Source organism: Eleutherodactylus coqui, chromosome 8, assembly GCF_035609145.1.
Source record: "Eleutherodactylus coqui strain aEleCoq1 chromosome 8, aEleCoq1.hap1, whole genome shotgun sequence".
NCBI classification, from domain to species: domain Eukaryota; kingdom Metazoa; phylum Chordata; class Amphibia; order Anura; family Eleutherodactylidae; genus Eleutherodactylus; species Eleutherodactylus coqui.
The window spans coordinates 74,874,712-74,901,281 of NC_089844.1; the positions used below are offsets into that span (position 1 = coordinate 74,874,712).

At 43.0% G+C, this 26,570-nt stretch overlaps 1 protein-coding gene across 4 annotated transcripts in view; it reads left to right on the top strand.

The window, feature by feature from the left end:
• The window catches only part of LOC136576513 (neurabin-1-like), a 96,695-nt gene that overhangs the window by 58,272 nt on the left and 11,853 nt on the right, over window positions 1-26,570 (top strand). For 2 of the 4 annotated variants that reach the window (XM_066575845.1, XM_066575844.1), the window contains exons 12-17: window positions 3,810-3,961; window positions 4,508-4,826; window positions 7,277-7,355; window positions 10,033-10,104; window positions 12,003-12,183; window positions 18,346-18,462. In XM_066575845.1, coding sequence (XP_066431942.1) covers window positions 3,810-3,961; window positions 4,508-4,826; window positions 7,277-7,355; window positions 10,033-10,104; window positions 12,003-12,183; window positions 18,346-18,462 — 920 coding nt within the window. The remainder of the gene's footprint in view (window positions 1-3,809; window positions 3,962-4,507; window positions 4,827-7,276; window positions 7,356-10,032; window positions 10,105-12,002; window positions 12,184-18,345; window positions 18,463-26,570) is intronic. The other 2 variants (XM_066575847.1, XM_066575846.1) reach the window with 2 other exon arrangements.

A 26,570-nucleotide genomic window follows, 5' to 3' on the forward strand; every position in this document is an offset into this window, starting at 1 on the left:
TAACACTGCATTTTCAGCCCAGCGCTAAACGCTGTACAAGGCTCCCATTCATTTCAATGGGGCTGCTCACACAGGGCTGAAAACGCAGCGCCTTCCAACACTGCGCTTTGACAGCGATGCATGTTCTATTTTGGGGTGTTTCCAGCCCTGCATCACCCATTAAAATTAATGGGCAGCGGTTTCAGCACTGCTGAAAACACGGCAACACTTTGTGCCACGTTTTTGGCCGCGTTAACCGCTCTCTGATTTTCAGGGGGGAGGGCTTGCAATAGAAGCCCTACCCCGAAAATCAGTCCCAGCTAGGGTAGATGGAGAAAAAAAGAAAAAGTAATACTCACCTAGCCGCTGCGTCTCTGACGCTCATCCGGGCTTCCCCTGCACTCACAAGTCTATTGCCGTAGGCCAGGTTTGAGAACCCCACCTCCAGCAATAGAGTGCTGTGATTAGTTGTCGGTGCTGGCTCGATGCCCAATCACAGCCCTTCATTGACTGTCTCAGCCAATCAGAGCTTGCCATCACTGCATCCCGCGTCCCCATGTATCAACCGAAATGAAAGGCCCATTTACACGTAACGATGATCGTTCAAAATTTGAGAACGAATTTGAGCGATAATCGATCAGTGTGAATGTGAAAATATTGCTGCCTTGTTTAGGCTGACTTTTCAGTCAGCTTAAAAAGCTTGTTAGCTCACTGGCTTGACGTTCCTTGTAAATGCTTCCTGCTCCCCACAGGAGGTGAAGCGCTGAGCGAGAAGCCAGCGAGCTGCCGGCAGGACTTTTGGTTTGAATTCTCTGCACGAGCGCTAACAACCTTTAGCGGTGACATAACTATGGTGTAACCCCCAAATATTTGGATACATTTTTGGATGACCTGTACTTGATGACTTACTGGATGTAGGATACAGTGATGAATGGCATGTGACCATGGCAGGGACCAATACATCTGATCTGGATCAAGGGAGGGGCGATTTAACAAGATTTTTTTTTTTTACCTGTTCCCAGCTTTTGGGGACTTTTAAAAAATCCAGGAAAACTCCTTTAAAATAGATGGATATGTCTTTCCAAGTCACCTTATGCATATGATCAATTTACATCTATAACCATTTACCCATAATTTTTAATCAAATCGTTTGAGAAGAAGTCATAGGGGTAACTTTTTCCAAATTCCCTACACCTAACGTTCTCTTAACCCCTTGAGTGGCACGCCCGGAAATTTTCTGGGACAAGCTCCACTGCCCATAGCGCTATAGCCCTGAAGATTTCCGGGCTATGTTCCACTATCGGACCTGCAGAGCACAATGCCATAAGCTGTGAACAGTGCAGGACTTTGAAAAAAGAAGCAGGGAGATATTACCGATCTGCCGCAATCTCTTCTATTTTCAAACTCCTGCACTGCTTTGTTTACAGGTTGCCATGGAGACCATCGGCTTGTCAGAAACCAGCCAATGGTCTCTGTGGCAGGGAGAGCTGGTGCTTGGCTGTCAGAGGATACCCAAGCACCAGCTCTTACACCGCAGAGAATAGAGAAAACCTCCGATCTCTGCTCGGTTAACCCTTTATATGCCGCGGTCTATGCGACTGCAGCATATAAAGGGCTGACAGAGGGAGGTGGCTCCCTCTATCAGAGGATAGCCAGGCACCAGCTCTTACACAGCAGAGAATGGAAAAAACCTCCGATCTGTGTTAACCCATTACATTCCGCGGTCTATTAGACTGCAGCATGTAAACGGCGGTCACAATCGGACCCCCGGAATGGGGGTCCTGATGGGTCTCTGTGGAAGTCCCTCCAAGGGACAAAAATTTAAAAAAAAAAATTTAAAAAGAAAAAAAAGGGAAAAAATTATTAAAGGTAAAAATAAAAACCCTTCTCTATTTACTTTGTAAAAAATAAAATTACTCATGTGGTACATTATTTAACCCCTTAATGATGCGGCCCCCTTTTTCCTCCCCCTGTTTAAAGAATCATAACTCCTTTATTTATCCATCGACGTCGCTGTATGAGGGCTTGTTTTTTGCGGGACGAGTTGTTTTTTTCAATGGTGCTATTTAAAGGACCATATAATGTACTGAAAAACTTTTACAGAATTCTATGTGGAGTAAAATGAAAAAAAAATATTCCACCATCTTTCAGTGTGTTTTGTTTCTACGGCGCACAAACTGCAACAAAAATGCCATAACTTTATTCCATACGTCAGTACTAGAGATGAGCGAGCCTACTCGGCCACGCCCCTTTTTCGCCCGAGCACCGCGATTTTCAAGTACTTCCGTACTCGGGCGAAAAGATTCGGGGGGCGCCGTGGGTGAGTGGGGGGTTGCAGTGGGGAATGGGGGGGGAGAGGGAGAGAGGGCTCCCCGCTGCTACCCCCTGCGTCGCCACGCCTCCCCCCGAATCTTTTCACCCGAGTATTGAAGTACTCGAAAATCTCAGTGCTCGATCGAGTAAATTCTCGAAACGAGTAGATTCGCTCATCTCTAGTCAGTACGATTACTGCGATACCAAACTTGTATAGGTTTTTTTTGCTGTAGTACTTGTATTTTTTTCAAAGACATTTAATTTTTTTCAACTTCCTGCTGCATCTTCTGCGCGCAATAACTTTTTAAAATTTTTCAGTCGACATCGTTGAGCAAGGGCTCATGTTTCGCTGGGATCATGTTGACTCAGAATAATGTTATCACATTATTTATTCTACACGCTGAACGTCGTAAAAATAAAATCTAAAAAACAAATGGCAGAATTTCTCCTCCTCCCCCCCCCCCCCCCCCAATCTCCCTACAATTTTTTTTTACAAAGGATATGCAATACATTATATACACCCAAAAATGATGCCATCAAAAAGTACAACTTGTCCCACAAAAAACAAGCCCTTATATGGCTGTGTCAATGGAAAAATTAAAAAGTTATGGCTCTTGGAAAGCGACTGCAAAATTAGTTGAAATTTAAATGTTTGGCCCATTTAAAAAATCTGCCCTGGTGGGTACGACAGGGTGGTGAAAAAACCCGCCACTGAAGGGGTCAAAGAGGTTTTCTGGTCAAAAATACTATTGATGACCTATAAGCGTCCGCCGCTAAGGACCCCGACCAATCAGCTGTGCAGAAGCAAGCTGTCAGCGCCGCAATAAGAGGTTGGAGCGGAAGCCTCTACGCCGACCTTTGTGTAGTGGCCGGCGCTGGTAACAGCAGGCACAGCTCTCATTGATTTCAAGCGTCGAACCCCGGCCGATCAACTATTGCTGACCTATCCTGATGATAGGTCATCAATAGAATTTTTGACCGGAAAACTCCTTTAAATCTAATAAGTGCTGAGTGACATTTACTGCTGGCACAGGAATTTTTTTTTGGTCAACAGGTACACTACTTCTGCCAACTGCACCGTAAATCGGTGTGCATACTTATTTCAAAGAGGAGTAAGTTGTTATATGACTTTTGTTCCTGCTCGAGCAAAGGATTCGGCATCATCAAATCTGACAATTGCCATAGAGAGAGTTGGCAAGAAAGTATGGCTGACTTCTCTCTATCATGCATGACCAGCGTTGGAGCCTTTTTTAGATTAACTTGTGGTCATTTGTCTATGACCTGTTCCAAAGACACCCCTGTTTGGATGATGCACAAACTTTTTATTAGATGCGATCTACGTCTTTGTGATGCCATAAAACCAAACGTATTTTTGTCTGTAGACAGATATTCTTGTATTAGGAGCAGCGTAATGTAGAGATGTAACATTCCTTGGAGAGAGACTTAACATCACTGAAGTGAAAAATTACTTGTTTAGTCTTGGCTGACATTCTAACAGTCTGTGATTGACACTTTAGATTTTGATGCGTGCGTGGGAGACATCCAGCGTTTGGACACGAGCGCCCACAGAGCCAAAGCACAGCTCGCTCATAAAGTGAGACGTCAGCGACCGTCGAGAAACAAGTTAAAAGAGCAAATCGTTGGCAAGGAACAAAAATTGTATCCAGAGGTGAGAACGTGAAAATGAAATGTACGAGGCTGAGTCAAAGATTATCTGCACTCTAACTATAGAATTGTATGATCTTTATCAACTTTCAGAAAAAAAACTTTAATTATTTTTCTATGTAATCTCCCGGCTTCTCGGTACTTTGCCAATCGGTCAGCAAGTTTTCGTACTCCATCATTAAAAAATGTTTTAGGCTGAGCTGTGAGCCACGAATGCACCGCCGTATTTAGCTCTTCATCAGATGAGAATCTTTTTCCTCTTAGGACCTCTTTTAGGTGACCTAACAGGTGATCGTTTAATGGGACACGATCAGGACTCTAGGGAGGATGCTAGTATTTAAATACTGGCCCCTGGCAATTTCAAAAAACTGTAAGCATCGATTTCTATCGAAGGATCACGTCAATTTTGAACCCAAACATTGAATGAAGTGTGTTATGAAGCGGTCACGCCTTTTGGATTATTTTGAGAACCCGCAGCAATTTTAAAGATTGAAAATTGAAACCAAATTGCCAATTGTATTTAATTACTTTCATATTTAACACTCCACAGGAGGATGAAGCAGAGGAGTCCCTGCAATCTGAAACCACAAGCCCTTGTGAGAAAACTGATGATTCAGAGGACCAGCTTGGCTCCCAAGACGAAGATCAAAGGATTGAAAAGTCTCGAACAGCAGAAAGTTTAGGTAGTCTCCTGGAGTCAAACCCCTCCATTTCCACTTCCTCCTCCCCAGCCCACAGGACTAACACTGAAACCATTCTAACCTCCAGTCAGTCTCCCACTGGGGAAGGGCTCGCTCAGAGTTCCTCAGGAGGATACATTAGGAATACCAAGCTGAGAGAATCTAAAGGCAAAGGAAAAGTCGCCAAAGGTAAGCTTAGGTAGTAGATAAGCTTTGTGCAGTATGTACAAAAGACCCAAGCTCCAGTGGTAACTATATAACCCAAGGGATATGATCATAGTATTAGTAGCAATCATGAGTAGGTGCAAAGATTGTAACTTCAAGTGACCCTCCGGTCCTGGACAAACAAAGATGGCCGAATCGCTTCTGTGACTACCTGATGCACCTTGTACATCTGCGTTCATCATTAGTCTAAGACAATGCATGCAGCTCTGACTGGCCAACACTACTCACATGGGCAGTGCTATCTAATTAAAGCAGGGTAGTCCGAGAAACGGTTCGGCCATCTTTGTCCAGGACCAGAGGATCCCTTTAGTAGGTCTACGGTTTCTACAACAGGGAAGCAGGGATACAGTGTATTAGAAATGGCTCAGGCTACACGGAACATGACATGACTTGGTTAGTATGTGCAGTTTGCATTGTTTCACAAAGGCATGGAAAGATGTTTTTGAAGAGCTTTCTGCAATTTTTTTTTTTCTTTTTGCTTGTGTTTTTTTGTTTTTTGTTTTAACTGGATGCATCTACGTAGGACACACTTTTTTTGGCCACTGTTGGGTAATTGGAGGCCTATGGATACAGTGTGAATGCATCCGTAGCTGGTTTGAGGTTTACCGTTTGGATTATATACAGCATCATCAGCTGCATGTGATAACCATTTTAATTTGCACTAAACAGGTTTCCTAAGCTTAAGCTATTGATGGCCTAGCTTCAGGACAGATATCCATGGTAGATGCTTGCTGGGCTCCCTGTTTCCACGTGGTCACCCTAGGTAGGGCTCGGTCTACCACTATGACTCCTTTCCTTCAGTCTGTGCGCACGCTCTGCTTATCTCTATAGGAGTGTGCAGTCATGGACTGAAAGAAGAGACTCCTATTGATAGACATAATGTTGGTTTACTGGGGTGAAAGCATGGAAACTTTGTGCCCAGTAAGTATGAATATTATACCCCTGGCCTCAGCGAGACCTATCCTATAAGCACCATGTGTTAGTTTGTGCTGTTTATAGATGGAGACCGCTTCTGTTTAAATCTAGAAAACCCCTTTTCATGTGTTCATTGCTAATTTGGTATGTTGTGTTTTTTCGTTTAAGCCCCCCTATCACCCCCAGCTGGAGCAGATATGTCAGGAGTTTATAACATTAACTTCCAGAGGAGAAAATGAAGAAAATTGACTTGGTTTATTTAAAAGGGGTTGCCATAGCATTAGATATCATACTCCTTATATGATACGGATCGTAAAAATAGTAGTTTCAAGTTTTACATGCTGTGTGTTTGGTTTTTTTTTTAAATAATAAAAACAGTGGCTTTATGACATTTTACTTACATAGTATGGCGTTACCTGATGATCAAAGTGTGCATCCACCTAATGACCTAAGGTCTGACACTCAGTCACTCTTATCACAGCCAGGTCTCTGCATGGTGATTCACTGCAGGGCAGCCAATAGAAATTGCTTCCCACTGTACCTCTCAGGAGGGAGCAGAGCCTCGACAATAGCATGCAACATAGCTGAGAAGACTCCTTCTGCGGAAAAAGTACTGTAATGAGATACTGTTAGCTGCCAGAAGGGAAAGGAGACTGATTTTGTTCAAGGGGGAAACTTGAAAGCAGAAAATGAGGGTATTTTTTCTACTAGAAACAATGAAAAGTACTTTAAAATGACTTTTGGGCTCCTTTCACATCAGCATTAGATCAGTCATAATTCTGTTTTTTGGAGCTGATAAACAGAATTACATTTATTTTCCCCCGTTTATCTCAAAGGAGTTTAAAAAAAAATTAAAAAAACAGCTGCCGGTTTGCTTTCTGTTTTTGAAAAACCCATTGAAATCAATGAGGAAAAAATTGATCAGTTAATCTTTTTAATTCGATTTTTCTGTTCCAAAAACAGGGCAGAGAAACCGAATTATGACTGAAGCCCTAACGCTGGCGCCATAACTGTATTTGAAGACTTGTTATAAAACTGATTCATGGGATAAACCCTGTAAATGGCGTTTTCACTATATACCGCAGTCCTCGCAACCCATAGGACAGGGAGATAATGCTATGTTAAGCTGGGCTCTATGATACATACACCTGCCCATCATAGAACGCTAATGCGAGCACCAGGATGTCTAGGTAGGTGGATCTGCTCTTACGTGGGGATGTGAAAATGTTTTTAGGACCAGTTCATAATTACATGGTCTTTTTCGTCTGTGGACTCGGACCAGATCTCTACCGTGTATAACTTTTTGATATAGAGACCTTTTTTAATTTGCTGACTTCTCAGGATATTTTCTTCCTTCTCTCCTCTGGCAGAACAGAATCCATTTGTTACATATTAATGTTTGTCTTAATGCCGATCACAGAGATGTACGTTACATTTGTTCCATAATATAGATTTATGTTTGATTACTAAATGTCTGTGACTTGTATCTGCCCGCATAGATGACAAGAAAAATGATGATAAAGCTGCAGAATCGAGCGAAAACGCAGGGAAGCACAAAAGAAGATTCCCAGATTTTGGGTACGAGACGCCAATAAGTGTTTTCATCCCTCTTTCTGATAGAGTAGAACTCGTTGTTTTCTGTTTATGCGGGATTTTTTGTTTTGTTTAATTCTTACACTTCTACAGACTACTGGGGGAGGTTGTCAATTGCATCCTGATACTTGTTGCTAAGCAATAGAGCTAACCTATTTCGGTAACAGTCTTTTAAAATGTTTCTTTTAATTAACATGAAAATTTTGTCTGCGTTTCTCTTTAAAATATCATTCGATCCTCCATACAAAGATAATTTGACACCTGAGCAATGATCATAAGTAGTATGTATTTACGTATGTTAATGCTTAGTGGGGCTCCTTTGGCCCTAATTATATTGGATACTCTCCGTAACATACTTCAGTGGTATTTAAAATACCTCAGTGGTGTTTCCCTCCATTCATCCTGCAAATGTCCAGCAAGTTCTCTCAAAGATGGATTCTGTTCATATTTCCTGACCTGATGTTCCAGTTCATCCCAAAGATGTTCAGTAGGTTCAGGTCGGGACTCTGTGCAGCTAGTCCAATCGTGGAACGTCCATATCCTCAAACCAATGTAAAACAGTGTTGGATTTGTGACAAGGCCCACTGTCTTGTTGGAAGTATGGCTGACCATTCCTAGAGTATTGCCACATTGTCAGCAGCACATTGTCTAGAATGTCAAGGTACACCTCCGTGTTCATGGTTCTTGCCATTACAACCATGCCACGTAAAACCTCTCCAGACCATAATGGACCCTCCCCCCATACTTAACTCTTGGTATACCACTCAGGCAAAAGGTGTTCCTCAGGCCGCCTCCACACCCTGGTACCTCCATCCAACTCATCACTCCACAGAACATTCTTCTGTTGCTCAACTGTCCAATGATGACGCTCCATGCACCATTGTAGATGCATGTCTTTTGAGAGAACTCGCCAGGTGTTTGCAGGATAAGTGGAGGGTATTACCAGCTAAGGTGTATCAGATGTTAGCAGAATGTATGCCACGAAGAGTATCTGATGTCATTGGGGGCCAAAGGAGGTCTACTAAGTATTAACATATGTAAATACTACTTTTGATTCTTCCTCAGACATCTATTTACTTTGGTAGGATAGTGTACATGTGAGAATAGCACATTGGTGAAGTTTTGATGTTAATTCACCACTGACTTGCAGGAGAAAGTGCTTAAGAGGATGGTGCCAAGAAGGCATTCCCTGTTCATATAGTTTATTAGGGAAAGTGAACATCATAGAATAGGGCACCTCACTTGGGACCACCTCTGTGACTTGGAACACAGAGCTGCTCTATAGTAGCTGCTGCCTTTCTGGCGGACCGTTTGCCATTCTTGCACTAGAGGGTGGCCACTCATGTGAACGGCTGTCCTGTAACAGTACATTTCCCATGCAGGAAAAATGCTTGCTTGGCCAATGCTTACCCTAAAAATGTTTTTTTTTGTTTTTTTTTGCCCCGGGTGCCAAATATAAGCCTTGGAACAATTTGCTGATCGCCTCTCGCCACCACATTCTGAAGTTAGTTGTGTATATTGGCACAACCCCTTTAAATCCCTTTGACACTTGATCGCTTCTACCTGACATCCAATGTGATTGGATCTTTGTAATAAAGTGTGGCTAAATGGCTGAAATAGCCCATCGACAGGCTGCAGCGAACAGCAATCTATCAGTTAACAGTATGTGAATGATAACTACAAGTTATCAGAATAGTCACTCTTAAAGGGAGTGTTGCTCATAATAAGGCAAGATTAGTATTATGTAATTGCACTAGGATGTTGTAAAGCCACTCTGAAGGAGGCTGTTTGGATTACTGATTGCCCTAAAGGCATATAGTATACACCTATAGGAAATCGTATTATCGAACTCCAGAGTAAAGCTGATGTAGATCTGTACATGTAGTCACAATTCTCACTTTACACCTTGAAATCTTGGGGGCCCCTCAGCTACAGGATGGTGCAGGACGATTCTCTCATGTCTATAGACAAGCTGTGTACATTTATGTTCTTTGTGATGGTTTCATTGCTTTTACAACAGTGGCTCACAACCCCTTGCCATGAGGTTTCTGAGTTTTGACCATAGGTACCGACAATTGACATTATTGCAGACATATCAGAACTGCCAAACCGTGCTAATTGAGATTACCTAAATTTCACACTGAATTTGCAAGCATTTGCTGATTCACATTTCAGAGTTTGCTGTTCCTTTACATTTAGGCAGGACTACACAGTGATTTCACGCACGACACACCTTGGTGGCCAGCCAACGATTGCACTCTGGCTCAACTACTTTAAATGGTTCTGGAAGTGAATGCAGTTTTGTTACGACTCGAAAGTTGACTTGACCATCGTAAGAAATCCATCAGGTTTGGATTCCTTGCAGTTGTCCCGTCACATCGACTGTCGAGTCTCCACACAACCACATTTACTTACATCAGGATGTGATCTAGCACAGTCATGGTCCAGTCTTTGGCTGGACTGTGTGTGTGCTGCACCTAAAGTTGTTGCATAGCCCCAACCTAAAAGTTTCTTTTCCCCATTTTTGAGTTGTGTGATTCTTAGCGATCACTTAAAGTTGAATGTGGCTCACAAGGTACAAAAGGTCGGGATCTTCTGCTCTGCAATGTTGCTGCTTGCCTGCAAAATCCTATTTTATTACAACTGGAATGTTTTACTTTAGGGGACTGCGAAAGTCTGGAGGGAAGGGCAAAAAGCAAGACCGGGAGAACCAGAGGGGATCCTTGGATAGTCGGTAAATAACACATACAGTTCTTTTTGTTTTTCTTTCATTCACTGTAGGATGTAAATGGCTCAGAAATAAAATAGAGTATATATATTATTTTTTTCTAGTTATTTATATAGTTTTTATGGTACTTCACTATTGTCCAAATTATATATTCCTCGTTTTAGTAATCTTTAAAACAAATAAAGGCGCCCCCTCCAGGATCCCCCTTACTCAGTAGCCTCAGGGTATGTCGGGCAATTACCTGATAATCTTCTTGCTGGTGATTTAGTAATCTGTTATAATCATTCTACTAGTGTTTCTGGAAAGCTGCATGTTATGTAATTTATTGTTATACACAAAACAGCCATATTATAAAAGGGGTTTTCTAAGGACCCCTAACATTGGCAGCAGGGGGAGTAGGGGGGAGGGGGGGACGTATTGTATGTAAAGAGATAAATCAAAATACTCGCCTCCCACTGCGTTCTGCTCCCCTGCTTCCGCTTGCTGTTTGTTGGGCTTTTATTTATCCACATGACCGCAGCAGCCAATAGGAGGCCGGACAGGGATGTCATCGTTGGCATCCCGTAAGCCCACATGACAGTCTTATGGGACATGAGCTGGCCTTCACACCTGGTGACGTTACCTGTTGGATGCTGTGGTGGCGGCCTGGTAAGTGTATTGTTTTATGTAGTTTTGGGCATGAGGGGCCCAAAACTATATAAAAACAATAACTTGGAAAACCTCTTTAAAAACCGGTAAAAGGTGGAGTGAATTACATTGATTATCTCCTGACAATGGCTCCTGTCAGGGTGTGGCATATATTAGGTAGCCAATTACCAGTCGGTTTTTGAAGTTGCTGTGTTTAGAAGCAGGAAAATTGACAAGTGTGAGGATCAGAGCGACTTTGACAAGAGCCAAGTTCTGATGGCTAGATGACTGGGTCAGAGCATTTCCAAAATGGCAGGTCTTGCGGGGTGTTCCTGGCATTTGGTAGTTAGCAGCTACTGGAAGTGGGCCAAGGAAGCAGAAGCAGTGAAGCAGCCACAAAGTCATGGGCACTTAAGTTTCATTTATGTATGTGGGAAATGAAGGATAGTTTGTTGGATCCAATCCCAGAGAAGGACTAGTGTAACACAAATTGCTGAAGGGGTTACTGTTGATTATGATGGAATGATGTGAGAAGAAACAGGGCATCACGGCTTATAGTGTAGCCATAGACCGCTCAGAGTTCCCATGCAGGCCCCTGCTCACTGCACTGCCGAAAGCGCCTACAATGGGCAAGTGAGCATCGGAACTGGAGCAATGAAAGACTGATGAATTACGTTTTCCCTTATATCATGTGGGCGGCCGGGTGTGTGTGGAAGAGATGGCACCAGGATGTACCAAGGGAAGACTACAAGCCAGCAGAGGAAATAGGATGGTCTGGGTAATGTTCCACTGGGAAACCTTGGGTTCTGGCATTCGTGTGGATGTTACTATTTCATGTGCCTCCTACCTAAACTTTGTGCAGATCAAGTACACCCCTTCATGGCAGCGGTATTCTCGAATAGCCATGGCCTTAATGCGTCCCGCCACAATGCAAACATTGGTCAGGAATGCTTTGAGGACCATGACAAAGAGCTCAAGATGATTACTTGGACTTCAAATTTCACAGATCTCAATCCAATTGAGCATCTGTGGGGGTGTGCTGGAAAAACCAGTCCAGTCCATGGAGGCTGCACCGTGCCAGATGCCACAGGACACCTTCAGATGTATTGTGTAGTCTATGCCTTGACGGGTCAGAGTCATCTTGGTGGCTATAGAGAATATTAGGCAGGCGGTCTTAATAGTATTGCTGATCTGTGTATATATAGATTGACCTTATTTAAAGGTGAATCTGCAGTATAGGTCAAGCTCTTTCTAATTCTGTTCTGTCTTATTTCCAGTGGTTCCAGAGACTTGCTAGACGAATCTGGAAATCAGTCTCTGTCCGATTCCGACTCCCCAGTTCCCACATGCATGCCCTTTTCTTGGTTTGGCGAGAGCCACAAAGAGTCTGCTTACAGCGGTAGCCTGTCCTTTCCCAGCTCCGACCCTCTGGATGAGCAGGAGCGGGCCCGACTCAAGGTAATGACTGACTATTATATTGCCTCTACTATCCAAAATTCGTACAAACCAGTAAGGCCACTGAAATGGCCAACTTATTTTGGTCTGGCAAAAAACTTTCATAGACCTCAGTAGAAAACTCCAACTTGTTAGGGGCCAGTAACAAACTGCTAGGTAGATTCGTCGTTTGACGCTTGGGAAAATAAATAGGACTTTTCATATCACGGGATTGCAAAACTTCCAACTCCCTAGTGGCGAATAAAAAAAAATCTAAGGGAGCTTGTGTTGAGCCATACTTTTTGCCAATTGGGAATATCTGTCATCGTCTGTGTTTGTGGTTTAAATCCTATAAGAGAAATGCATAATTCAAGCCTCAGACCAATGCGGGTCAGGGCATACCCCCGCTGGAACTATGCTAGGACTGATGTTTCTAATGGATAGCGCTTGGAAATCGGGAAGCCATTTCAGGCAAATGTAAACTTCTTAAAGTCTACATTTCTTCCTGTTTAGGTCTGAATTAGGACAGTACGATGGTAACCAATGCTGGCAAATTGTTGAGTGGGTCAAAAAGTCACAACCTTAAGGGAGAAACAATCCTGTGCAAAGGAGTTGTCGGCTCCAATCTCCTGCAGACTTCAGAGTTCCTCCAGTGCTCTGTACTCTATAGTGATGTTTAAAGGGGTTGCCAGGGTTAGAAAAATAGGGCTACTTTCTTCCAAACATAGAGCCACCCATCTCTATGGGCTGTGTCTGGTATTGCAACTCCGCTCCAATACACCTCAATGGAGCTGAGCTGCAATATCGTAAACAGCCTATGGGCAAGAGTGGTGCTGAGTTTTAAAGAAAATGATCATGTTGTTCTAAACCTGGACAACTGAAAACTTTAACCCCTTCAGCATGTGGCTTTTTTGGGGGGGGTTTGTTTTTCCTTTCCATGTCCAAAAAAAACCCAACTTTTTTTCTTTTCCTGCCAATGCAGCTGGGGGCTTGTTTTTTTTTGTGAGTGGAGTACATTTGTCAATGTTACTATTTAATGTACTAAAATGTTTAAGTACAGTGAAATGGGGAAAAAAAGCAACTCCGCCATTTTTATGGAGGCTGTTTTTACAGCATACACATTGCGACAAAAGTTACATAACTTTATTCTATGTGTCAGAATGACTACGACAATACCAAACTCTTAGTTTTTTTTTTTTTCTTTCAGGAATGCTTTTATAAAATGAAATGTTTTTTTCATAATTCAAATTTTCTGCCGCTGTGTGCTGACCACCCTAACGCTTATTTTCCATCAATATAACTGTGAGGGCTCTTTTTTTGTGTGTGATGTCCTATAGTTCCTGCATTGTGGAGTACATACTACTTCTTAGCCTCCAAGAGAAAAATAAATAAATGTAATAGAATGCGACTATTTGAGCAAAAAAAAAAAAGCTATTCTGTCTTTGTGTATTTTTCTTTTCTGATGATGATCACCGTACAGGATAACGAATGTGTTACTTTGATAGTTGGGACTTCTATAGATGCAGCAATACCAAATGTTTTGTTTCCAATTTTTTATTCTAAATACGGGAATTAAAAGAAAACTTAAGAACATTTTTTTTTTCCCTTTAAGTCTCCATAGAGGACATAAATTTCCAATCGTTTGATCTTTTATACCATATACTGTAATACTGAAGTATTGCAGTTTATGGTATATATTTGACAGCATTCTATCAAGACAGGCCACCAGACCATCTTAATAGGCAGAAATACATGGCAGCCCTGGGAGCCTTGAAAAGGCTCTTAGATGCCATGACACCAAAAGGCAGCTCACAATCTCAACGGGGGTGTTGGTGGGGGGCAGTGAGTATCGGGCATTTAAAGGGCTAACTGCTTAAAAGAGAGCTTACCTCTACCTTGTTTGGAATGGACTCCACTCCCGAACCTGCTCCATACAAACTGTGAGCACGTGCTATGTGGTTAATAAGGCTTTTGTGCCCTGTTTGAGTTTTTAAATCTGTATTAGGCCGCCTGCAGACGAGCGGGTCGGATCCGGCGGCGAGGATCCACGCAGGCGGCCTTAATCTATGACTTTGTATATGATGATGCGGCCCACAAGCTAGATATCTCTTAGGCTATATTCACACTTCCATTGTGGCTGCCATTATGAATTGAAGCAACAATGCTCTGCCGGATCCATTACACATGGCATACCATCTGTGCCCGTCAGACCCCATTGACATGCAGTGGTGTCCTTTTTGTGTTCCAACATCTGTTAATTTTATATTTTTATGTCTCACGTTGTAGAATGTAGAAATTATAGATCCACAAAGCTGAGAAAATGCATAATTATGTCTCGTGTGTGAATTGTCTGCAAACTTTCTTCCCTTCCTGGCACAGCGTCTCACTTCGAGCTGATGCAGTCTGACTTCAAAGTAACACACTGCAATTTAATTCTAACTTCTCACTGTTTGTTTCCCTTCGTGTGTTAATTATCTCAGCACATATTTGTATAATCTGAAACAAAGTTAATTGCTGAAAAACAATAATTGGAGAAACATCATGCTAGGCAGCCAATTCTGCCAACTGTGACTTACATGTTTATCATCTTGGCGGATAATTGAAGTCCGTCTTCCCTAGCACCGATTTTTATAATGCCAGCGAGGTGAATGTTATGCCAGCGCAGGGATATATTTCATTTAACAGTTACTGGAATGTGCACTGATCATCATGTACTGCAAGTCGAGACACTAGACTGTTCATGTGCATTGCCAGGTTTAACCCTGTTGACTGTGACTTAGGGTATAGTTTCTCCTTAAGGAGAGCAACTAGAAAGTGCAAGGAAACTTTTATAAAGCCATGCATGCTCCTCTGGGAATATGCAAAAGAAAGATGGAACCATGCCTCTACAGCGCCACCTATTAGAAGGTAACATTCCTGCAAGTCCACGTCAGACCTTTTCACAAGCCTTGTAACAATGACTGGGAATAGGGACAAAAGCCAGCGTCTTCTCCAGAAGGAAAAGCTAATCGTACATGGACAGAATGTTTCAGGGGTATTCCCTTAGGTTGCTGGCTGGCTGAGAGGCCTATAATATGTGTCAGGAAGGGTATAATCTACTTGCACCTAGATGCCCTCCCTAAGGAGAAACTATACCCTTCCTGGCCTACGTCATATGCCTCTTACCCTCTCAGCAAATACTGCAAGCTGATGAGGGTCAAAAACTCTGAAGCATTCTGTCTGTACATGGTTATCTTTTCCTTCTAAAGAGGACTTTGGAAATATAACCCAAAGCCAGTCATTGTTACAAGGCTTGTAAAAAGGTCTGACATTGACTTGCAGGAATGCTGCCTTCTAAAAGGTGGCGCTGTAGAGGCATTGTTCCATCTTGGTGTTTGCATATGATTACAGTAGATGACATTTGATAACTTAACACCTATGATTTGAAATTTCTTCAGGCTCCACATCCATTAGCTTGGATTATTCTGGAGTTGGAGAAAGGGCTTACATTGAATTCGGGATACAGTTATGACTATCCTGGGAGCATTGGGAAATCATTAGGCTTAGGGGGATATCCAGCGTTGTTTATTTTTTTTTTTTATGGAGGTTACCAATCATTCTAGTTGGCATGGTCATTGTAGGTAGAGTAATCACGAGTGCCCCCCAGCTTGTTAGTGTAACACCGCCCGTACCTAGAAGCATGTTATGGGTGCATTCACACGTCGATGATTTGCTGAAGATTTTGGTGCAGATCCGCAGCTGATTTCACCCTCTACTGAATGCAAATTGAAGGGATGAAATCTGCTGCAAATCCACAACAAAATCTAAAGCAAATCAGCAATGTGCAAATGCTTCCAAAAGAGAGTCCAGATGATTTTGTGATATGTCATACATGCATAGGAAAAGATCACATTGGTGAGTCTGACCTCAGACCTGAAGTAACGAAGGGCCAGCCAATTTACGTGTGTGTGTGTGTGTGTGTGTGTGTGTGTGTGTGTGTGTGTTTTATGCTCCTGCGTTATTCTAGTCGAATGCCATAAAAATAAAATGACAGTGTGCATCATCGGATGGTGATCTGTAGGGGAGAACTACCCATAGAAGTCAATGGAGAGTAAAAATCACATACATGATAGTGAGAAGAATCTGTCTGTGGCATCTGTAATATAGTGAAGTGGTTAGTGGGCTCATGTATCTTGGCCAACATCCAACCAATGCCTTGCATTTATTATCTATCATTCACATGCAGTGTGGAATTAAGACTCCAGGGGGAGCCCAGGGTGACAGTACCAATGTGGTTCACTGATGGAAGTGCAGGGCAACCCGCCGAATTATCATGGCGTCATTAATAGGTTGCTGGTCTGCATGGTGAACTACATATATCAGAATGGTCTGGCACCCTGTATCCACTATGTGTGGGAGTATACACCAAGCACCCACCCCCCTCATTATCAGGAGGCAGTGTGAGTGGGTGTTTTTATCGGTGCCCTCACAGGTGTTATTGGCTCCTCTATTTGGTAGTCAGCTACCTGCATGGTGAGAGGAGGATGCATCTATATGCACTCCTCAGTCAGTAAGTAACGGCCATTTTCTGGGATTTCTTTTTGTCTTCTCGTCGCCTCTCTGCCGGTCAACAGAGTCAGGTGATCGGCACCAGTAACGTTTGTCGCAGGTGGCCAATCCCCAACCACACTCAGTGCTGCCACTGTCCGCTGCATTCTCTTTGTGAGACAGACTATGATTCTAGAGGTCATGGAGCAGACTCTCTACCAGTGTGATCTTCTCATATACATCTATGATGGCCCCAAACGGTTTGTCTAGATTCCCCTGCAATCTTGTCCCTTTTCTCAATGCACCAATGTGAGCCAATCAGGAATATCTCTTTACTTGGCGGCACTTTCCTGCTTTTTGCAAAAGACCTACTTAAAGAATAGAAGGTTAAAGAAGTCATTCCTACGAACCTTGTCAGAGGGGTGTAAGCTAACCCAAGTCTGCTGCAGCTGTGCGGTCTCTTGGCTGAATCTTCACTCTTGGTTGTGTACTGTGCTCTTATTCCCCTGACACTGGCGGTCTTGTAAATGGGACACAATCTGCCTCTAAGAACAAGGAAGGTTTTGATACTAACCTTGGACACAATTTCACTATAGATCTGAAAGTCTATGCAGATTAACTTCTTAGTGTAACTTTTTATAACTTTCATGAACGGAGTTCCAGGTCCGCACCATAGGAATCTATCAGCAGTTTGGACCATACAGAACTGCTGACTACGCCAGGCAGGGAGAGGGTTGGAGAGATGTCAATGGTTTCATTTAAAATTAACTCTTATTTCCCCGTGCGCTGAAGGTTTTTTTTTTTATCCTTAAAGGGGTTGTCCCGCGCCGAAACGGGTTTTTTTTTTTTTTTTAAACCCCCCCCCGTTCGGCGCGAGACAACCCCGATGCAGGGGTTAAAAAAACAACCCGCACAGCGCTTACCTGAATCCCGGCGGTCCGGCGTCTTCATACTCACCTGCTGAAGATGGCCGCCGGGATCCTCTGTCTCCATGGACCGCAGGGCTTCTGTGCGGTCCATTGCCGATTCCAGCCTCCTGATTGGCTGGAATCGGCACGTGACGGGGCGGAGCTACACGGAGCCCCATTCAGAAAAGAAGACCCGGACTGCGCAAGCGCGGCTAATTTGGCCATCGGAGGGCGAAAATTAGTCGGCACCATGGAGACGAGGACGCCAGCAACGGAGCAGGTAAGTGTAAAACTTTTTATAACTTCTGTATGGCTCATAATTAATGCACAATGTACATTACAAAGTGCATTATTATGGCCATGCAGAAGTGTATAACCCCACTTGCTGCCTCGGGACAACCCCTTTAAGTGCTCTCGGTTGACAGCTTTAGCAGTCTCCTATCAATCGGAGCTGTATTGCAGCTCAATGGAGAAAAGGGAGAGCACTTTCGGGAGAAGGACCTGATGGAGCAATGTGCAAAGGAGTAAAAAATGTTAAATTTTTTTTTCCTACATCGATTATCTTTTGCATATGTGACAAAAACTCGGAGTAATGCAGTGCACTGTAATTAATGATGACCTGAACAGTATGACCTTCGCCCCGTGCGCCTAGGTAGTCCTCCGTGTACATGGTGCTTATTGAATTTGTGTTATAGATGTTTCTGGAGGAGAGGGGCCCGGATAATACAGTCTTGTTTCTACTTGTTTTCAGAGTAGAGTTTACATAGATGATTCATACAGTTACAGCCATAGCTCTGATCTATCAGGGTTGGTGGCAGAGCCCTCCCTATCGGGACGCTCACACACTTTCACCTTCTCGTCTAATGAGGTGAGTGGCAGACTTGTGTACGTGGTGTGGTGTTAGTGTTTTGTGTTTACCGCATGTCTCTTGTGCCGTCCTAATCTAGTCACGTAAAGCATTCATGGGTTAACAAGTCGGTGTTCACGACTACAACTTTTTCAGTGTCTGCAACCCTAAGATTTGTTTGCCGTAAGTAAAATAAAAGTAAAGCACCCTTATTAGTGAAGGGTCTGCAGTGCATCACTGCGGGGCAAAAAAGCAAAATAGACACTGAAAATGTTAATAAAACTTTTTTTCCTCCTTTTCGTTACTTAGCCTGAAACTAAAGACAGTTTAAAAAGGTGTAATGCTAAACCTGACCCTAACTGCCTCATGGTGTTAGGGAAAGCGGTGACACACATGTATTCGCATATGTGATCCAATTAAATGTCTTGCAAACCCCCACCTGTCACCACCCAATACTGATAGATGATATCACTTGTGGATTTGCAGCATTCATGGTGGAAAATCTACGGCAGATCATTTCTGTGTGTGAACATGCCCCAAGTGTGTCAAAGATGGCTGAATTACCAAGGCATGTCCAAGGGGCAAATCTTGGTTTATAGTTCAGTAATTGAAACAAATGGAACCACCAGTTCAATAAGCAGATTACAAGATATACATTAGGAAACCAAGGTCAGGTTGCATTAAAAAAGGAACACCTACAGGTATTGAAATTTGTGGATGACGAAAAGTCAAGTCAAGACTTGAACACAACTGAAGGAAGACCGCGGACAAGTGGGGAAAGTAAAATGAAAAGTTAAGGAAGGAGAAAGAAATGGAGTGGGGGGTGGAGATGAGGAAAAATGGAGAAGTTAATTAGGGGGAATTGATTACCAATTGGAAAATAGGATGGACCAATCACACTGAGTATCAAGAGTTCAACCATTCCATAATAAAGAAGACCTCTAAGAACACGCTGGACTTGCCAGACCCTATAATATTGGTTAGACAAACTGGAATCTGCCGCTAGAAGTTTCTTCATACAGTGTAGCTCTTCAAACCTGTCCAGCCATTCCTTGGCTGATTGAGGATTTCATATTGTCGAATATAACCAGATCTTGCTGCCTGAAGGAAAGAGCGTAATCAGTCTGTCTTCAGATGTGAAATCTTACCCGGTACTATAGACAGGAGTATATATGTCCAATGGGTGGAAAATCTACACATCCTATTATACAACTCATTGATGGAGTCCCAGAAAGGTCTACTTCTGGTACAGTGTTGCCATATGTGGATCATAGTACCATCCTCCAGACCTCTTTAGACATAAGTAGTTATTTATAATTTTTGCAATACGTAATAAGTTTCCTGGTTTGTGGAATATAATATATAATGGATTTATGTATAAGAAGTTACACACCAATACAACGTATAACAAATAACCAACCCAAAAATTACTTAAAACACATTTTATATGAGGCTTTTGAATTCCTTGGAACTGTTCTTAAGGTGGTAGTGACACTTGGCTCAGATGACTCCTTTTGCTGATCATTGAAACAATTGCGGTCTGTAACGCCTGCGTCATGCACTCAACAACCCATTCAATCCATACGTGAAAAGGCAGCCACACTGGTCTATATTTAGGATTGACCCCTTTCCGTTATGCATACGGCTATATACGTCCTAACTGCACATACCCCGTATACTTAGGACGTCTGTATCCGTCCACAACATATGCTGTATATGTAGCGGACTCGTGAGCCAAACCCGCTCCATTCATGATCGGTATCGGCTGTCTTTCACAGCCAATGCCTGCATTAGCTGTAGCTGTTAACCCTTTAAAAGCCGCTGTCCATTCTGACAGCAGCAGAATTTATATATTCCAATCCATCGAGATTTAAATTGCCCAAATGGCGCCTGTCCTCGGGGTCATTGCAGCCTGAGGCCTTCTGAAGGCTCTCAGGGCTGCCATGAAGTGTCTGTGGCACGTCATTAATGGGCAGCTTCTTAAAATACAACATAATGCAATACCATACCAATGCATTTTGCTGTATAAGTGATCAATTGGAACGCAAGTTCAAGTCCCCTACAGGAACGAATTAAAAAAAAATGTATTCTCTTTATTTTTTAACCTTTTTATTATAAAAATTAAAAAAAGCTAAAAATAACCCCTTTTCACAGTTGCATTAAAAAATCAAAAAATTGATATTGCTACATTCATAAAGTTCTAATATTTATTAAAATATCACATTATGAATCCTACATGGTTAAAGGGCTTTTTGGGGGACTTAAGGCTTAAAAGCAATAAAAATTAAATGCTCCTCTATCCTGGCCACTTCCCATCCAGCGCTGCTGCCCTGGAGCCTGCTGCAGGACCCAGGAGAAGCAGCGAGTTGTCACGTCGTACCGTCCACTGTGCACTTGACCACTCAGCCACTCGCAGGCTTCAAGGGTGATTCCTCTGTGACCACTGAAGCCTATGAGTGGCTGAGTGGTCACATGCACAATGAACAGCACTGACCGCCTGACGCTTCCTCTGGGCTCTGTGCAGCAGTCACTAGAGTTCTAGTGCTTGATCGGGAGCCAATGGAATAGGTGAGTATTTAATTTTTGATCATTTTAAGCCCTTTAACCTGTTTTCCCATTTTGACCCCACTTAGGAATTTTTAAGTCTTCCAACACATTGTATGCTATATTAAGTAGTGCCATTGAAAAATATAACTCGCCCCACAAAAAAACAAGCCCCCCTCTAGAGTAGTCACTGGAAAAATTTAAAAAAAATCATAATTTTTCAAAAGTGCAAATACCAGAACAGTAGAATGTGACCTGGACCCAAGTGCACCAATGGCCTTGGTCATGAAGGGGTTGAGGATTAAGGTTTGTTCTATTCAATAATTAAGAAACATGCAGTAATTTCGCTTTGTTTCAACACAACGGAATGATGTTTAAAGGCATAAATTCTGTAAATTCATGCGATTTTTTGAGTCAGGGGTGTGTACCCTGAAATGTCCGCACAGCTCTGTGATTATTAAGAAGTAGTAGGTAGCTTCTATTCCCATGAGAACATGAGATTTCATAATTTTTATTCACTGTAAACTACTCATTTGCGATGGCCATGTACTTCCTTTTGTCTTCAGGAAACGTCTTGTTTTCTCTCCATGCATGCACCCAGAAGTGCATAAAAGGAGTCTGCTGTGGTGCATGTACAAGCCTCCATCATCCCTGCAGAATAGTGTTACTGCTTGGGGTTCTGAGGTAGCTCTGTCTTTCCCGGAGCAGGAAATCCCAGCACACTTCTGAGAGTTAATCGACAGTTGCACGCAGCCAATTAGCTAGACATGTTATTACTTCCCACACACTGTCGAAGTTGGCAAAAGAATTAATCTGCTTCTCTGCTTAGGATGATTACTCTTTTTTGTTTTTTAAAAGTAATTTACAGGCCCAGAAACTTCAGGTTTTCACCTCACAGGACTGCTGTTGGCCTACTAAAACGTAGGGTCACAAATAAGGTAATGGAATACTGTGAATGCTCAGATAACACTCAAAGAAAATTCCTTAAAGGGAAAGTCGCCGCTGAATGCATTGAGCGACGCTGCTAAGTAGTCCACCCATTATAAAATTAGGGTAAGAAGACTACTTCAGCACCGCTCACTGCTTTCAGCGCTGACACTGGGGGTAGTGGGGGCCGACTGGGAAGGTAAGTATAACCCTTACATCCCTAGACTTAGCGGGTCACCGACTTTCAGCCCATATCGGCTAAATAACTTGTAGAACATCTAGAATAGCAGCAGAGATAGCAGAGTGGAGTTTAGCAGTTGGTACAACTTTTTATCATGTCTTCATGAATTATCTCGGATTTTCCATAGGAGATTTGGTACAAATTTGCTGCTAATCTCTTGTGTTGGCTTATTGAGTTGTCATGTGGCACCATGGAGACCGGTCACAGCCCTGTCATACTTGTTAGATTGGTAGGGCAATGCCCCCTAATAGTACACAGAATAACCCCATTCTGCACACCACAAGCAAGCAATATACTAATCCTTCTATAATGACCCTTCTAGTAAGTGTAGACTGCTTGTAGACTCTTCATTACGGCTTGTCACACGGGCGTATTTGCGCAGTGTATTATGTATGAAACATTTGCGCTCACAATACACGGTGAACAGAACTCATTGATTTAAATGGGCTTGTTATAAGCGTATTTGGTGTGTGCATGTTCGCGGGAAAAAATCTGCAGCATGGTCTATTCCTGAGCAGAGCTGCAGGAAATAAGAGCACATATTGAACGAATTATAGGAATTGCCCATTTTAATGAATGGCAGCATGGTCACGTGGCTTTTTGCGTGTGCAAAAAGTACAGTAAAACACAAATGCCATGATGCAAATGCACACATAAATGCATTGACACCCGTGTAGAGATGGCCTGAAGGTGGTTTGGTACAGATAAAAGCCAATTTCTCAATTTTCTATTGCGCAAAATCGACAAATGCAGGATGGTGACTGTGTCTACTGTGATTGGATGTAGCTGCCATCTACCATTTTTCAATATACAAGCTTAATTTTCTGTCCCCAAACTGCCCCTTGATTTCGTTCTTCGGGCCTCACGGCTGTCGCTCAGTGTGAATAGTCTCTATCGTGGGGAAAGACCTGTAGTTCTCATGATTAAGAGAGGAAGGAACTACTGTAGCTTCTCCTCCCACTCTGGGTTTGAATAGAAGTCATTGTAGATGGTCACTTGGATCATAATTATATGAGAAGATCTTGTATTTTACCAAAGAGAGAAATCGACTTAAAGGGAATCTGTCAGCTAGTTTTACCCCCTACAAGGGTGAGGGGCGAGGAGTGCTGCAATGCATTTATGTTTATTTATTTATTAATACCCCTGTTGGTGAGTAACTTTGCCTGTAAAGTTCTTGTCAATCCTTCTCTTGACTCCCTTTCTTCCGCGCTGCCCTTGCAATGCATATTGATTTTCGCCAGGTCCTCCCCCTCTCTGGACTGCGTTGTCAGAGCGAGATTTGTCTTCGAATCTCACACATGCACAGTTTGCCTAAAGAAACCGTGTCCTATGTAAATACTGTCACTTCTGCCTACCATCTTCTGTCTTTGGTAGCGTTTGACTTTCCTTTCAGTAAGGCTGTCTTTGTCTATAACTGGGGAGCAGTGGCCCTGGCCTCTAAGCTAGGGAGGGTCCACGGGCCCCACTTGCCACACTATAGTGTCTACTATGCAGCCCTCCCCATACTATAGCACCTCTTGCCACTGAATGGTGCTAGAAGATGAAACTTCCGGTCACCACCATTCTCTAGCATAATCCGAAGGCCTTGCAGCACGAGTCCTCTTCTATGTTTCCAGTGCAAGCTGAGTGCTGGAGACAGTAGAGGGGGATAATTACCTCATGTGATCTAGACTCTATGCTTCTCTTAATACATTCCAGAATTGTGTTTGCCTTTTTGGCTGCTGCATCACATTATTGACTCATGTTCAGTCTATGATCTATTAGTATATCCAAGTCTTTTTCACATGTGCTGCTTAGCTCAATTCCTCCCATTCTGTATGTGCTTTTTTTCATTTTTCTTGCCGAGATGTAGGACTTTGCATTTCTCCTTGTTAAATACCATTTTATTAGTTGACGCCCACTGTTCAAGTCTGTTTAGATCTTTTTGAATCCTCTTTCTAATGTTGGTTATCCCTACTAGATCTGTGGTGTTGGCAAACCTCATCAGTTTTCCCTCAATTCCCTTCTCCTAGGTCATTTATAAAAATGTTGAGCAACACTGGGCCCAGAACAGAGCCTTGTGGTACCCCACTTGATACATTCTTCCACTTGGATGTGCAGCCATTGACCAGGGACAGTGCTTGGAAATGGCAAAAAGCTTAAATATTTCCAGTACTGCCATTGCAATGAATAGAGTGGTAGCCAAGCAGATGCACTGCTGCTCCATTCATTGCCAGTCCCACAGGGAAAAATGGGGTACTCATTTTGGTGATCAGTGGGGTCCAACCTCCAGAATGTCCCTTTAAATTGACCCATTTTACAGTCACGCCTTAACACAACTGTCCATAAAGTAACTATCCTGATAACTCAAAATATACATTGAACCCCCTGTTATCTAAATGCTGCACTATATTACCTCTCAAACCATCTTGGGTACATCTTGGGCCGGTGTTTTAAAGCACCGTAGATGTATCCCATACAGTTGAGATGGTGGCAGATATTAAAGGCTTTTTTTTTTTTTTTTTGACTGGAGTCCTTGTCCTGTGAATAAAGAAGCAGACCTCCACATATATTGCAGAGATACACTGACCTGCCACACATTATTAGGGTAAGCTGACGATATTGGCAACTATGTAGTGTGTAGTTGGAGAGAGTAATGCTCTGCAGCAGTTAGGACCCTCAAGATAAGAGGCAGCGCTGTGTACTTTAGAAGGATGACCATCTCTAGATCTTCTATTGGACTTTGTACAATGACAGCTATAGAGTGCCAATATAATATAAAGCAAATCCCGTTGTGTTTACAGTCAGAGGTTTGTAATGGGTTACCTGGGTTACTTTATGTGTTTTTGTTTTTTCATATTTTTATATTTTAATAAACCATATATTTTAGAGGGGGTTCGCCACTAATTACATTTATCCCGAGCTATAGGGTAGGGTATAAATGTCTGATCGCTGGAGGTCCAATTGCTGGGATCCCTACCAATCCTGACATCTGCACAGCCATATCTCCCCATTTGAACGGAGTGGTGGCACATATGCGTGATTGATCCAATCAGCAATGCCGCACATGAAAATGGACGATTAGGGAGTCAGTTTAAAAAATAAATATATAATCACCGGAGCTTAAAGGGTTTTTTGGGCATAAAATGGAAATTCTGAAAATGCTGCAATCTAGGAAGTACAGCCAAGTAGCGGTAACCTGTACCTCTTCTTCGTCCCCTGCACCTCTTCTTCGTCCCCTGCAGCCACTGACCTGCTGCTGTTTACATGTATCCCTTCCACAGTAACAGACTGTTACCTTCAACTCCCAGCGTGCATAGTGCTTGTTTATTGGCCAGCGCTATAGCTCCGCCCACAACTCACAGGTCCTACAACTTACTGGCACCAACCACCTCCTCACTCATGGTGAAAACCTGAAGCAGACAGACAGGAGCTTCCGTCACTCTGAACTGCACATGAGCAATACAGCGGAGTGCTTCCACCCCTCCCATCATGCACTGCTCACAGGATGTTGGAGGCTATAGACGGGGGAGGAAGTAGCAAATGCCGCCAAGATGTCCGACAAAGTGTAGATGTTTTTTGGGCAGAGGGTCATGTGACATAAAAAAAGAAGAAAGTAGCAGACCGGGTACAGTGAACCCATAACAAAATTACTTATTGTGGTGTTGTACATTAGATTCTAATGTTGGTCTGTGTCGGAATCCCCCTTTAAATATAGCAGCTGACCCCACGTCATACACCTGTTATTTCTGCTGCGGTTCGCGGAAGTTTTTTAACTGGACACAGTTCATGCATTACGGACGATCGTTCAAATTTTTCAACAAAGGGTCACCCACCTGAAATGGCAAAAAGTGGCCACCTTTTACCTGTCGCACATCCTTGATACAATCTATGCAAATTTAGCATTGCCTTGTAAAGGGGTTGGCTGGGTGTGGGTATGATTTATTTATTTTATTCTTTATACTGGTTCCCAATCTATTAAACCGATTAAAGCAGCGGTACTCACCCGTTTTCTTCCCTGGCGATCCAGTGCTGCAGTCCTATGGTACTCCTGGCCTTCTTTTGGAGTAGCTTCTACCTGACCACTGCAGCCAGTTAGATGCTGTAGTGGCCACTGTGGCCTATGCTTAGGATAGGCCATCGATAGTAGATCAGCAGGCATCTGCTGTCTGTTGATCCCCAGCAATCAGCTGTCCTCTATGGCAGTGCTCTTGTGCACTAAGCCAATTTCTGCAGGAAATGGACAGCTCTGTTCCCACTGCAGTGGCCAGGCTTAGTATTGCAGACAAACTTCCTACTGAAATGAATAGGAACTTTGCCTGTTCTACCAAGGCTGGCAACTGCAGTAGGAACGGAGCTGTTCCCTTCTTGCCAAAACTGGCTTAGTAAACAGCTGATTGAGAGGTCCTGGGTAACAAAGCTCACCGATCCACTACTG